Source organism: Salvelinus namaycush, chromosome 8, assembly GCF_016432855.1.
Source record: "Salvelinus namaycush isolate Seneca chromosome 8, SaNama_1.0, whole genome shotgun sequence".
In the NCBI taxonomy this organism is placed as follows: domain Eukaryota; kingdom Metazoa; phylum Chordata; class Actinopteri; order Salmoniformes; family Salmonidae; genus Salvelinus; species Salvelinus namaycush.
The window spans coordinates 36162793-36176320 of record NC_052314.1 but is presented as its reverse complement, the minus strand read 5'-3'; the positions used below and the strand labels follow the sequence as shown (position 1 = coordinate 36176320).

At 42.2% G+C, this 13528-nt stretch overlaps 1 protein-coding gene across 2 annotated transcripts in view; it reads left to right on the top strand.

The window, feature by feature from the left end:
* Positions 1-342: 342 nt before the first annotated feature.
* LOC120052640 (zinc finger CCCH domain-containing protein 3-like) overlaps positions 343-13528 on the top strand; it is a 95768-nt gene continuing 82582 nt past the window's right edge. Inside the window, exons 1-3 of one of the 2 annotated variants that reach the window (XM_038999679.1) lie at positions 343-419; positions 664-2269; positions 2874-3094. In XM_038999679.1, coding sequence (XP_038855607.1) covers positions 374-419; positions 664-2269; positions 2874-3094 — 1873 coding nt within the window. In that variant the 5' untranslated portion in view covers positions 343-373. Of the gene's footprint in view, positions 420-663; positions 2282-2873; positions 3095-13528 lie in introns of both variants that reach the window. The other variant, XM_038999678.1, reaches the window with a different exon arrangement.

The following is a 13528-nucleotide window of genomic DNA, read 5'->3' as shown; positions in this document are numbered from 1 at the left end:
CTCAACACAAAAAGTACAATCAATGTTAATGTCTTTTTTGAGTTTCTTCGGGTAATGATTCGCAGGGTAATAATTATGGATCATTCTGAAAGAGGCCTCTTTGACCTTGTTAACAAGCAAGTTTTTGTGTGGTTATAACCAGACTTTTTCCCAACAGATATTAGTGACCAATGTATTCCAGTAACTTGTGACATAATGCATGCCCGTCTGGCATTGCAAGCCGGTCGACATTCGCGTCATCACACTCCCTCATCTGATTGGTCGAGTAGGTGGGATTTCTGATTTTGTGGGTGTGGTAACGACCAAACTCCTCCACGCGTAATCTATAATCGCGACGCTGGATGATGACGTTTGAGTTTAGGACATAAACAACATGGACGAGAGAGAAGCGCTGAAAAGGCAAATCGATCTGTTGCAAAGTAATGTGGAGTTTTACAGTACAGTTAACATTAATGATACACTATATTTAATAACTAATACTTACCAGTTACATTTGAAAGCTGTCACGCTGGCTGTTGGAACCACCACGTTCTCTGTTGATGCCTAGCTAACGCTATCTAATTTAGCTGGCGCAAATTGACGGTGCTAGCTAGATACACGCTTTTCAATTTTAATTAACCACTGTTGCCAGTTACTTCTTAACCTCTTTCTGTCATCTCACAGATCTCATCAATAACCATAGAAGTATCCATGGTGATGCCCCTTCTTGTTCTGGCCAGCAGTGGCACCCAGCGAGACCACCAGCCCGAGGCAGGAGTCCCAGCTCATTTTTCAGCCCTGCATTCTCCTCGCGTGGTGGGCCTCACCCCTCTCAACCCACAAGACACTGGAGGAAGAGCTTCACCTTCAGTAGCAAGACCAGCTCATCCCAGCACAGTAGACCTACTACACAGACTGCCAAGCCCTCTCTAGAGCAGCAGGGTAGACCAATACAGATTACCAAGCCCTCTTTAGATTCTGCAGCACCCAACTCCTCTACTGGCTTCCTGTCCCTTCATGCTGCAGATACCTTACAGTCCAGCCACAGCAGTAAGGAACCAGCTAGAGGAGAGAAGGATGGAACAAAATGTGCTACATCTAGGGATCTAACAGGACCAAGGGGCCAGCAGTACGCACTCACAGGGGGAGTGAGAAGCTCTATGACGGGGACAGGCAGTGGATCCACAGCTATAGAGGCAGAGACTGAACCCGGCAGAGGAAGGACAGGACCTGGGGGCAAGGATGGGCTGGGAGTCTCGGAGCTTAAAGGGCCTGGACCTCCAGAGGACCAGCATATAGAAACGAAACACAATATTCAGGCCAAGACTGAAGGGAAGAGCATAGGACTGGGACTGCCTCTGATGGTGACCGCCCCTGGACAAATGGACTTGTCAGGTGTCCCTTCCTCAGCCAAAATGACCACCACTGCCACCAGGGTTCAGAGCACTGCTCAGCTACATATTAAACATTGCGTGACTGGGAAAACCAACACAGTAGCTAAGCAGGTTGTTGCCAAGGCAACCTCCAACAGCAACCCCACCCCTAGCGATGCCAATTCACTTCCTCTACCCCTTCCACCTCCTCTCTCTGCTCCCCCTAGTGCCTCTTTCAGTCCCAGGTCCAAGCTCACCCCAGCCCAGCCAGCCTCCTCTCCCCACTCCAAGTTTTCCTGGGTGAAGAGCCATCAGCCAGGAGGAGTCAGGCCCAACCAGGCCAGAATAGAGTCCCGGCCCCCAGAAAATCTAATCACCTCTGTCACCACCACAGTCTCCCATTCTGGGGTCCCTAGTAGTTTCTCATCCAGCCCCAGTTCCAGTAGGAAAGCCTTTGTCCCCAGAAAGAAGGTTCCCCGTAGGCTCAGTTTATCCACTGCAGTCCCTAAGACCTCCAAGTACACCTGGGTGTCCTCCTCTGCAGGGGCCCAGGCTAGGCTGTCCCGGAAGCCTCTCTCACCCAAAGACCTGGCTCTGGCTCTGCCCCAGAGAGCTACAGAGGGGTTGGTAGCCAAGAAACCAAAATCCCTAAATCTTTTAGCCAAGCAACGTAAGGCAGCAGGGGCCTCCTCCTCCACTACCCTCAGTAGTCGCTACTGCTGGAAGGCAGGGCCTGGGGGAGGGGGGCAGACTGGCTCCGGGACAGGGTCCAGAGGTGGGTCTCTGTTCCGCTGGACCTCAGAGAAAGAGAACGGGGCCAAGGGGGGGTCCAGTGTTCCTCCATCTGTAACTCAACGCACCGCCTCCTCTTCCCCTGGAGGGTTCAAACTCAGGAGCAGGATGAAGATCATCAGGAGGTCAGTTAGCAGGTGAGAAAGAAGAGGATGAGGGCAGCCAGTGATTTATCTTCTCATCCATTCTCTTACTATAGAGAGCAATAGTAATGGCGTCTTTTTGTAAGCACTAACTCCGCCATGGCTCGTTGGGTCAAAGCCTATGGGGAGCTGAATTAATTGTTTTATTTTGGGGGGGGGGGGGGGGGGGGGGGGGTAGATAAACGTGAAAATAAGGTCTGTGGTAAATACAAGCTTAGGAGATCTTATACATTTTCTTTGAGATTATTTTCTTCTAACTACTTTTTGTGAATTTTGAAGCATTTATGTTAAAGAAAATATAAATTAAAGCACATAAAGGCTTTACAATTCATACAGGTCATGTTAACTCAGGGGTTACCAAACATTTTCGCTCAGGCCACCCTTCCAGCTTTAGGGAACATCCTGCGCCCCCCCCTTCAAGCGCACGCCATGTCTGTTACTATTGGCAAAAGCACTATTCATGACAAACTGTTCACACCCCTCTTGGCAGAGGAATTTATATTATTTCCCCACTACCTCTAACACACACACACACCTACCTCTAACATGGACATCTACCTCTAACACACTCTCCTATGTATTACAGTGGGTCTGGGGCAGAACGGAGATCCAGCCCAGCAGCCATGACCCTGATCAGCCGCTACTCTCTGCGCCTTAGGACACACATTCCGGTCCGGACACAAACTGCAGTGAGGACATGCACCCTTGTCCAGAGCCCGGGGGGTGTGAAGAGGAGCCCGTCCCTTGAACTGGTCTCATTTGGCAGACACAAGCTACGACGTCTCTCCCCCAACCCCTCCAGGACAGGTAGGAAAAGAGAGCTGGGGAAAAGGGGGCAAACACACAGGATGTACAGTCCTATTAGGGCCAGTAGGTTTTTCTGAACTTGGCTAGTGACCTGAACAAAAAAAAACATCTTCCATGTAACTACAAAATTAATGAAGGAATTAATGGAGATCCTTTCCATTCTAACATTTTAATTTAAAAAAATAATATGATTTTATAAATTTCACTAGCAGGGTTCTGGTGAATTCCACAAATTAAATTCCAACTCAATTCCCTCTCCCTATAAATTCCATCAATTCAACATTCCAGCAGGGTTGGGGTCAATTCCCTAAATTAAATTCCAATGTAATTCCCTCTCCATTTAAATCCCATCAATTCAATACAAAATTCCATAGCAGTTCTTCAATTCAGAGTAAATTCAACTTGAATTCCAATTCTGAGTCAATAAAAAAATACAGTTCCTAATTTGTTGTTCTGCCACAACAATTCACTCAATTAAATTCATCTCAAATACAAATTCTAAATCAATTCAAAACTACAATTCTTAATTCAATATTCTGCCACAACAATTCAAATAGTTACATTTCCTCACTCGACCAATTCCCTGAATTTATATTCCTTCTTTCAACTCAAGCCAAACACAACCCAACTACCTCAACTCATGGCAGATTCCAAAGACAAACTTAACCTCTTGACAAATTAAGAGGGAATATTCCTGGTAAACCTCAATGTCCCCAGAATTTTGAAAACATTCAGGAATTAGCTTAACATATAAAATAATACTATCAGATGCTTTTCAAATTGAAACATACCATCATAAAGAACTGCTATGGAATTTTGTATTGAATTGATGGGATTTAAATGGAGAGGGAATTACATTGACTTGCTTGATGTGACCTGCAAACCATGAGTTTCAGATCACTGTGTTAGAGTAAAACTAGGCTGTTGCAGTATAGTCTAATGATATGTGTTGTCATGAAGGGTTACATTTTAAGGATAAGATATTCACTTAGGCCACTCAGGAACATTCAATGTCGTCTTGGTAAGCAACTCCAGTGCATATTTGGCCTTGTGTTTTAGGTTATTGTCCTGCTGAAAGGTGAATTTGTCTCCCAGTGTCTGTTGGAAACCAGACTGAACCAGGTTTTCCTCTAGGCTTTTGCCTGTGCTTAGCTCTATTCCGTTTTATCCAAAATAACTCCCTTGCCGTTGACAAACATACCCATAACATGATGCTTGAAAATATGAAGAGATGTACTCAGTGTTGTTGGATTTGCCCCAAACATAACGTGTTGTATTCAGGACATAACGTTTTTTTTTGCAGTTTTACTTTAGTGGTCTATTGCAAACAGGATGCATGTTTTTGAATATTTTTATTCTGTACAAGCTTCCTTAATTCACTCTTTCATGCAGGTTAGTATTGTGGAGTAACTACAATGTTGATCCATGCTGAGTTTTCTCCTATCACCTCCATTAAACTCTATATCTGTTTAAAGTCACAATTGGTGAAATCCCTGAGCGGTTTCCGTTCTTTCCGGCAACTGAGTGAGGAAGGAGGCCTGTATCTTTGTAGTGACTGGGTGTATTGATACACCATCCAAAGTGTAATTAATCACTTCCATATTCTCAAAGAGATATTCAATGTCTGCCCCCCCCCATCTTCCAATAGGTGCCCTACTTTGCGAGGCATTGGAAAACCTCCCTGGTCTTTGTGGTTGAATCTGTGTTTGAAATTCACTGGTCGATTGAGGGACCTTACAGTTAATTGCATGTATGGGGTACAGAGATGAGGTAGTCATTCCAAAATATTTTGAAATACTATTATTGCACACAGAGTGAGTCCATGCAACTTATTATGTGACTTGCTAAGCACATTTTTACAACTGAACGTTAGGCTTTCAATAACAAAGGGGTTGAATATTTATTGACTCAAGACATTTGACTCGAGACAAAATCCTAGCGGAAAACCTGGTTCATTTCAGCTTTTCATTTTTAATTTGTTAAAATGTCTAAAACATAATTCCATTTTGACATGTTGGGGTATTGTGTTTAGGCCAGTGACACAAAATCTCAATTTAATCAATTTTAAATTCAGGCTGTAACAACAAAATGTGGAAAAAGTCAAGTGGTGTGAATACTTTCTGAGGGCACTGTATGTTGTAGAATTATAAAGCAATACAAAATAATTGAGTAAACAATACTTGGTGGAATTTGAATGTTCCCTCCTTATAAAAGATGTCCTTAAGTGATAGTTCACCCGTATTACAAAATAACAATGCCATAGTTCATAAACTGCTTACGGCTAAGGAAACCAACATGTCATTTTGGTGAACTATCATGTTAATTGGACCTGTATATTGCCCGTCGACTCCTCATTAGAAAACAGTATTGTATATAATTATGTGATTTAAAAGAAAGTTTGAATTCAATTTCAATGCATTAATAATACATGGTCATAGCCCTCGTGGCTATGACCACATCACAGCCTTGATTAAAAATGTCAGAACCAATGGCCTCATATATTGTTTTTATACAATGGGTTACCAACATGAAGAAGCAAGATTGTTTCCCAAACCATATTTTTTTTCAACAAAACATGATGATACATTCACTAACACTGGTTGTCAAGTGCAATTTTAGGCATTCTCTGGTTGTTAGTTCTATTCGCTTTGACTGCCGTGTAAAGCAAAACTACCCAAGCGCTGGTTAATAGAACTTTGCAAGTTGCTATGGCAAACAAAAATGGTTGCTATGGAGGCTTTTCCCCCCCTTGCTAGCTTGCCAACTACACAGCTAACACAATTACTTCAGACTGAAGCTGGAAAGACAGCAAAGTATCTTCATTTCGTTTAATTTTACCCGATATTTCTTTGTATATATCCATACAAATTATGCTGATTCGTGATTTCGACTGTCTGAGAAAAATTGCCTGTCTGTCTCGTCCGGTCACGTTCATTATTATGGGACACAATGAAATCGAATTTCAATATTGTAACAATGTTGGAGATAATTTGTGATGCTTTTTACAGTGTTGATCAAGTTTATAAATTGTGTAGCTGGGCAGATGAGACAGTGGATCTGTAAAAGTAGTAGTAGTGCGTTGCTAGGTAACGGTGTATATTAGCGCTGGGCGATATGGCCAAAATATCATGTTATATGGTATTTTAAAAATGTTTTTGATTAATAAAAGTTCTAAATTTGCTTTATGAGTAGTGCGTGACCCTAGGGTGGCAACACATATATTCTAAATTATTTCAATGGGTCTTTCTCCATTCTGATTGTTTTATACTGTTCGATTCAACCTAAAATAACTTCCTGCATTTCCATCAATTTCTGCATTTCCTGCACTCATTTGAGATCATTCCCACACTGCCACGATATGGGAAAAAATAGTCCTTATTTTTAACCAAATGTTGCAATTGCGATTTAGATCTAAACACTTGGGTGAACTTTTGGAATCATGGAAATAGAATGTTTATTATAATTCTATAGTTAGAATATAAATAATAGTGGGCACTTTGAATACAGTGTTGTTTGACATGACAACAAATGAAAATGCCATGGACGAGTTTATTGTGACAGGGTAGGAACCAAAGTGATGTTCAGTGTTTCCTATGGGACCCTATAATCTTGTGCTACATTAAATCTTTGTTCATATAGCCAACATATTCATGTTTCGCCTATTCCTCTTTGATTTAGACGATACTGTTGCACAAACAACATGCTGATTTAAGCCTCCACCAGTACTGGTATCAGGCTGTATTAGCTAGCTACGTTTGCTCTGACTCAGAACTTTTATTAGCTAGTTTGCTAACTAGCGATTAGCATTAGTGGCTAACACGATTTAGCTTAACTTGCTAAGAAAATACAAACTAGCTGTTTGCAGATGTAAGAAACACAAACTAATATTGTAATTATAGAACGCTTGTGGATTTATATTAAGATCAAAGTGGAAACAACTTCGTTGTCATCAATATTGTTGCATGTGCTGCATTGACCATCTCGTGGACAAGCAACAACAAATGCGCTACTTGAGTGACGGGGTGGGACTATGTCTGTGCGGAAAGCGGAATGGAGAGAGAGAATGCAGAGGGATGACTCAAGTAGCGGAGTAAACTATAAAAATGGACGTTACACACGGCGTATCAAATTTAACAAACCAAACATTCAAATACCGGTATAGAAGGTAAAATAAAAACCCAAACCGGTCCGTGCATAAATAGCAGTATATAGTAAAATACGGTATACTGCCCAGCCCTACATTTGATGAACGTACTGGCCATGTGTATGTTGTTTAGTATATCATCGGCAGGAAAGGTTGCTAGATCGAATCCCTGAGCTGACAAGGTAAAAATCTGTCGTTCTGCCCCTGAACGAGGCAGTTAACCCACTGTTCATAGGCCGTCATTGTAAATAAGAATTTGTTCTTAACTGACTTGCCTAGTTAAAAAAAGGTTAAAATAAAAATTCCATTGCAAGGACGCTTCATGTTAGAATTCAATTTCAAATCACAGTTTAAATTCCAGTTCCATTCCAGGGATGATATTCTTTTCAAATTCAATTAAAATTCAGACAGTCTAAATTCCAGTTAAATTCCAATTACGTTTTTTGAAGATATAATTCTTCACTTCCTGCTTGAATTCCAAAATTGAATTCGGAATTTGAAATTAAATTGGAATTGACCCCAACCTTGATCACTAGCGATCACAGAATAAACACATTTTGAATTACATACCTACAGTAGAAAAGAGGATAATATATTATTTCTAATGATTTTAACTTTGTTTTTCAACTCCTAATATTTAAGCAAATTACATTCATTGGAGCCAATTAAACTCACTGGAGTAGCTGACATAGGCTTTGAAAAAGCACCCGTGAATAGGCTGGCTAATTATTCAGATGGCTGTGAGTGGTGTCTTAGTCTGTGTTAGCTACTGTGTGACTAATTCACTTAAAGATGGAATCCTTAATGTTGAAACTGACACTTCTTTTTGGGATATTACAGGACAAAGAAGTTACTGCAAACAATCACTGTTTGTTGCCATCTTTAATGAATATATCCCTCTGTGTAGAATTACATGACATGGACCATAGTGTGGATATAATCTGTCTAACAGCTCTATGGTTTAGTAATTTTAGGACACTGTGATCATTTTAGGAAACTGTTGGACATGTTTGCGCTTTGCAGTGCTCGAATCGGCCTATCTGCCGATGGTATCCCACACTGTCTCCAGTCTCCTGCAGGGGGCAACATACCCATCTCTATGAGAGGCCTATGGAGAAATGCAATGTGTTCTTTGTGTGAGGTCGGCAGTTAAGAAGAGAGGAGTGAGGGTGGGGGGGGGTGTAATTGATAGCCTGATTGAGCTGTGATGGTGAACAAGTGGTTACAGTGGGTAATTTGCAGGGCTGGAGGTGGGGAAAAGAAGAGGCTCTACTATCAAGCCCTAACATCACCACACCACTCACCTCCCCATCTCCCCCATCCAGCCCTAGATAAAAAGCAGCTTATGCATAATTATCATTTTGCAAATTGGATTGTTTTAACAAACTAGAGAATCTAGGCCTAACCTGATAGAAAGCAATCAGTGTTTTTACAACCCTCTCTTCCTTCCATCCCCCGGTCATTCTGCTATAGCAGCCCCTGTCATGCCCGTCTTTGTAATCTCCCCCCAGTCAATGGAGTCGAGCAGACATTAGAAAATACATCACTATTAACAATGGGCTTTATTCATCCTGATGGCTGACTGTCTAGCCCTCTCCATCGCTCACTCTCTCTGTTTCTCTCCTTTCTCTCTCTTCATTCACCCTCCTCTTCTCACATCAACTCTCTGTCCTCCATTGTTTTCCTGCTGTTCTTCTCTTCTTTTTCTGTCTCTCACCCCTCTCTCTCTCCATCCAGTCATTCTTTCTCCTAGTTCTGTGCCTTATCTTCCCTTGTAAGTGTCGAGATGAAGCTCGCCTGAAGCAGGACATGTTTTTTTTCTTTCTCTCTCTCAGTGATAGAGAGAGAGAGAGAGAGAGAGAGAGAGAGAGAGAGAGAGAGAGAGAGAGAGAGAGAGAGAGAGAGAGAGAGAGAGAGAGAGAGAGAGAGAGAGAGAGAGAGAGAGAGAGAGAGAGAGAGAGAGAGAGAGAGAGAGAGAGAGAGAGAGAGAGAGAGAGAGAGAGAGAGAGAGAGAGAGAGAGAGAGAGAGAGAGAGAGAGAGAGAGAGAGAGAGAGACCCCCCATCTATGCTGCAGATAAGAGCTGCTAATAAAGAGCAAATTGAATTACTAATGATAGGGAGCAGTCTTACAGCTCTGATGACCACACACAAACAATGTTGTTTTCTCTTCAATGATCTCTCTTTCTCTCAGTGCAGCAGTAGTGCATGTGTTAATTTTGCTGCCCGGATATCTACGGTTTAATTTAAAGAGAAAATTCAAGGCTGTTATGAATCGTGTGTGTACGTATCTGTGAGCCCAGATAACCTAATAAAGCAGATAAACGACAGGAATGGACAGAACGCGGAGTGGAGGAGTGCTGAGCCATGTGGGTTCAGGCCCCATGTGATGGCTCGCTGGGAGTGGAGGGTCTCTCTCTCCCCCCTCCATCTCTCTTTCAGCCTCTCTAAATCAAATCAAATGTAATTGTCACATGCGCCGAATACAACAGGTTTAAACATTACCGTGAAATGCGTACTTACGAGCCCTTTCCCAACAATGCAGAATTAAAAAGTAATAGAAAATGTAAATAGTAGCACAATAAACAAAGCTATATACAGTGCTTTGCAAAAGTATTCATCCCCCTTGACATTTTTCCTATTTTGTTGCATTACAACCTGTAATTTAAATAGATTTTTATTTGGATTTCATGTAATGGACATACACAAACTAGTCCAAATTGGTGAAGTGAAAAAAATAACTTGTTTAAAAAAAAAAAAATCTAAAAAATAAAAACCTGAAAAGTGGTGTGTGTATGTATTCACCCCCTTTGCTATGAAGCCCCTAAATAAGATCTGGTGCAACCAATTACCTTCAGAAGTCACATTATTAGTTAAATAAAGTCCACCTGTGTGCAATCTAAGTGTCACATGATCTGTCACATGATCTCAGTATATATACACATGTTCTGAAAGGCCCCAGAGTCTGCAACACCACTAAGCAAGGGGCACCACCAAGTAAGTGGCACCATGAAGACGAAGGAGCTCTCCGAAGGAGCTCTCCTATATGACAAAGTTGTGGAGAAGTACAGATCATGGTTGGGTTATAAAAAAAATATCAGAAACTTTGAACATCCCACGGAGCACCATTAAATCCATTATAAAAAAAAAATGGAAAGAATATGGCACCACAACAAACCTGCCAAGAGAGGGCCGCCCACCAGAGAGGCAACAAAGAGACCAAAGATAATCCTGAAGGAGTTGCAAAGCTCCACAGCGGAGATTGGAGTATCTGTCCATAGGACCACTTTAAGCCGTACACTCCACAGAGCTGGGCTTTACGGAAGAGTGGCCAGAAAAAGGCCATTGCTTAAAGAAAAGAATAAGCAAACACGTTTGGTGTTCGCCAAAAGACATGTGGGAGACTCCCCAAACATATGGAAGAAGGTACTCTGGTCAGCTGAGTCTAAAATTGAGCTTTTTGGCCATCAAGGAAAACGCTATGTCTGGCGCAAACACCTCTCTTCACCCCGAGAACACCATCCCCACAATGAGCATGGTGGTGGCAGCATCATGCCGTGGGGATGTTTTTCATCGGCAGGAACTGGGAAAATGGTCAGAATTGAAGGAATGATGGATGGCGCTAAATACAGGGAAATTGTTGAGGGAAACCTGTTTCAGTCTTCCAGAGATTTGAGACTGGGACAGAAGTTCACCTTCTAGCAGGACAATGACCTTAAGTGTACTGCTAAAGCAACACTTGAGTGGTTTAAGGGGAAACATTTAAGTGTCTTAGAATGGCCTAGTCCAAGCCCAGACCTCAATCCAATTGAGAATCTCAAATCAAATTGTATTGGTCACATACACATGGTTAGCAAATGTTAATGCAAGTGTAGCGAAATGCTTTTGCTTCTAGTTCTAACTGTGCAGTAATATCTAGCAAGTGATCTAACAATTTCATGCATAGTTTCCTAAGAACGCAAAGCCAGGCGTCTATCTCTGTCGGCGCCATCCCACCTGTGGTATGACTTAAAGATTGCTGTACACCAGTGGAACCTATCCAACTTGAAGGAGCTGGAGCAGTTTTGCCTTGAAGAATGGGCAAAAATCCCAGTGGCTAGATGTGCCAAGCTTATAGAGACATGCCCCAAGTGACATGTAGCTATAATTGTTGCAAAAGGTGGATCTACAAAGTATTAACTTTGGGGGGGTGAATAGTTATGCATGCTCAAGTTTTATTTATTTACTTATTTCTTGTTTGTTTCACAATAAAACATATTTTGCATCTTCAAAGTGATAGGCATGTAGTGAAAATCAAATGATACAAACCCCCCAAAAATCTATTTTAATTCCAGGTTGTAAGGCAACAAAATAGGAAAAATGCCAAGGGGGTGAATACTTTCGCAAGCCGCTGTATATATTTAAGTGGGCAGGGGTACGAGGTAGTTGAAATACTAGGTAGGGGTAAAAGTGACTAGGCAATCAGGATGGATAGTTAACAGAGTAGCAGCAGCATATGTGGAGATTGTGAATGTGTGTGTGGTGTCAATATGCGTGTGTGTGTGGGTAGAGTACTCTAGCTGTCTCTGTCTCTTTTGTGTCTCTATTTGTCTATATGTCTCTGTGTAATGTGGTGTTGCTCTATATTATACAATCACACAGAACAGAGCTATCTCTGAGTCTTCGCATAACAAATCCAATCCCGTCAAAAGATCACGTTAGGTTCAGACTTCACTTCACTGAGAGGGTGTCTTGGGGGGTTGGAGTTGTAAGTTGAGAGGGCAACTGTTGGTGCGTTAGAGTTGCTGTAGTTCACATACTGGCCCTGCTATGGCAGCCATGTTCTCCTCTTTCTCAGCATCAAGTTACTGGTACCCCCCCTCCACCACAAACACACACACATACACACACACACACATACACACACACACACGTATACACATACACACACGTATACACACACACGTATACACACACACACACACACACACACACACACACACCCCAGCCGGTTACCCCGCCACCACAGATGTTTTGTGGGGATCCCGCTACCGTGCCGATGATCTGCCCATTTGGTCCATAAATTATCATTATCATGCGACATGTGCATCTAACCACAAATATATTTAGGCTTCACTTAGTGACAGTATGCTCTTATATCATGCCCCCTGGCTCTGCTATTAGGTCTTCGTATGACTTAGCAATATAGTGAATCTATGATATCCTCTGCAATAAAATCTAAATCTAGCTGCACTATTTGTTTGTATATGCAACACAAAATGTAGGTGTGCGTGTGTGGACTATCTGTTAGTGCAGTGATGGTTTTAATCTCTGCACCCAGAAGCAACTATTGCGTACATGCTGGCAACTATAGATGGTTATTTTGGCAGACATGCCTAGATGTTGAGAAAGAGGTCTATGTTCCCTGCCAGGTTTTAAACTCAGCAAAAAAAGAAACGTCCCTTTTTCAGGACCCTGTCTTTCAAAGATAATTCGTAAAAATCCAAATAACTTCATAGATCTTCATTGTAAAAGGGTTTAAACACTATTTCCCATGCTTGTTCAATGAACCATAAACAATTAATGAACATGTACCTGTGGAACGGTCGTTAAGACACTAACAGCATACAGACGGTAGGCAATTAAAGTCACAGTTATGAAAGAGGACACTAAAGAGGCCTTTCTACTGACACTGAAAAACACAGAAAGAAAGATGCCCAGGGTCCCTGCTCATCTGCGTGAATGTGCCTTAGGCATGCTGCAAGGAGGCATGAGGACTGCAGAGCAATAAATTGCAATGTTCGTACTGCCTAAGACAGCGAGACAGGACGGACAGCTGATCGTCCTCGCAGTGGCAGACCACGTGTATCAACACCTGCACAGGATCGATACATCTGAACATCACAGCTGCGGGACAGATACAGGATGGTAACAACAACTGCCCGAGTTACACCAGGAACGCACAATCCCTCCATCAGTGCTCAGACTGTCCGCAATAGGCTGAGAGAGGCTGGACTGAGGGCTTGAAAGCATGTTGTAACACCTTGCCCAAACCGGCTGCGCGCGTGCGCTATCGTGCATACATTTATTTTGCCCCCCCACACAACGCGATCACGACACGCAGGTTAAAATATCAAAACAAACTGAACCAATGACATTAATTTGGGGACAGGTCAAAAATGTATGGTAATTTAGCTAGTTAGCTTGCACTTGCTAGCTAACGTTAATTTGTCCTATTTAGCTAGCTTGCTGATGCTAGCTAATTTGTCCTGGGATATAAACATTGAGTTGTTATTTTACCTGAAATGCACAA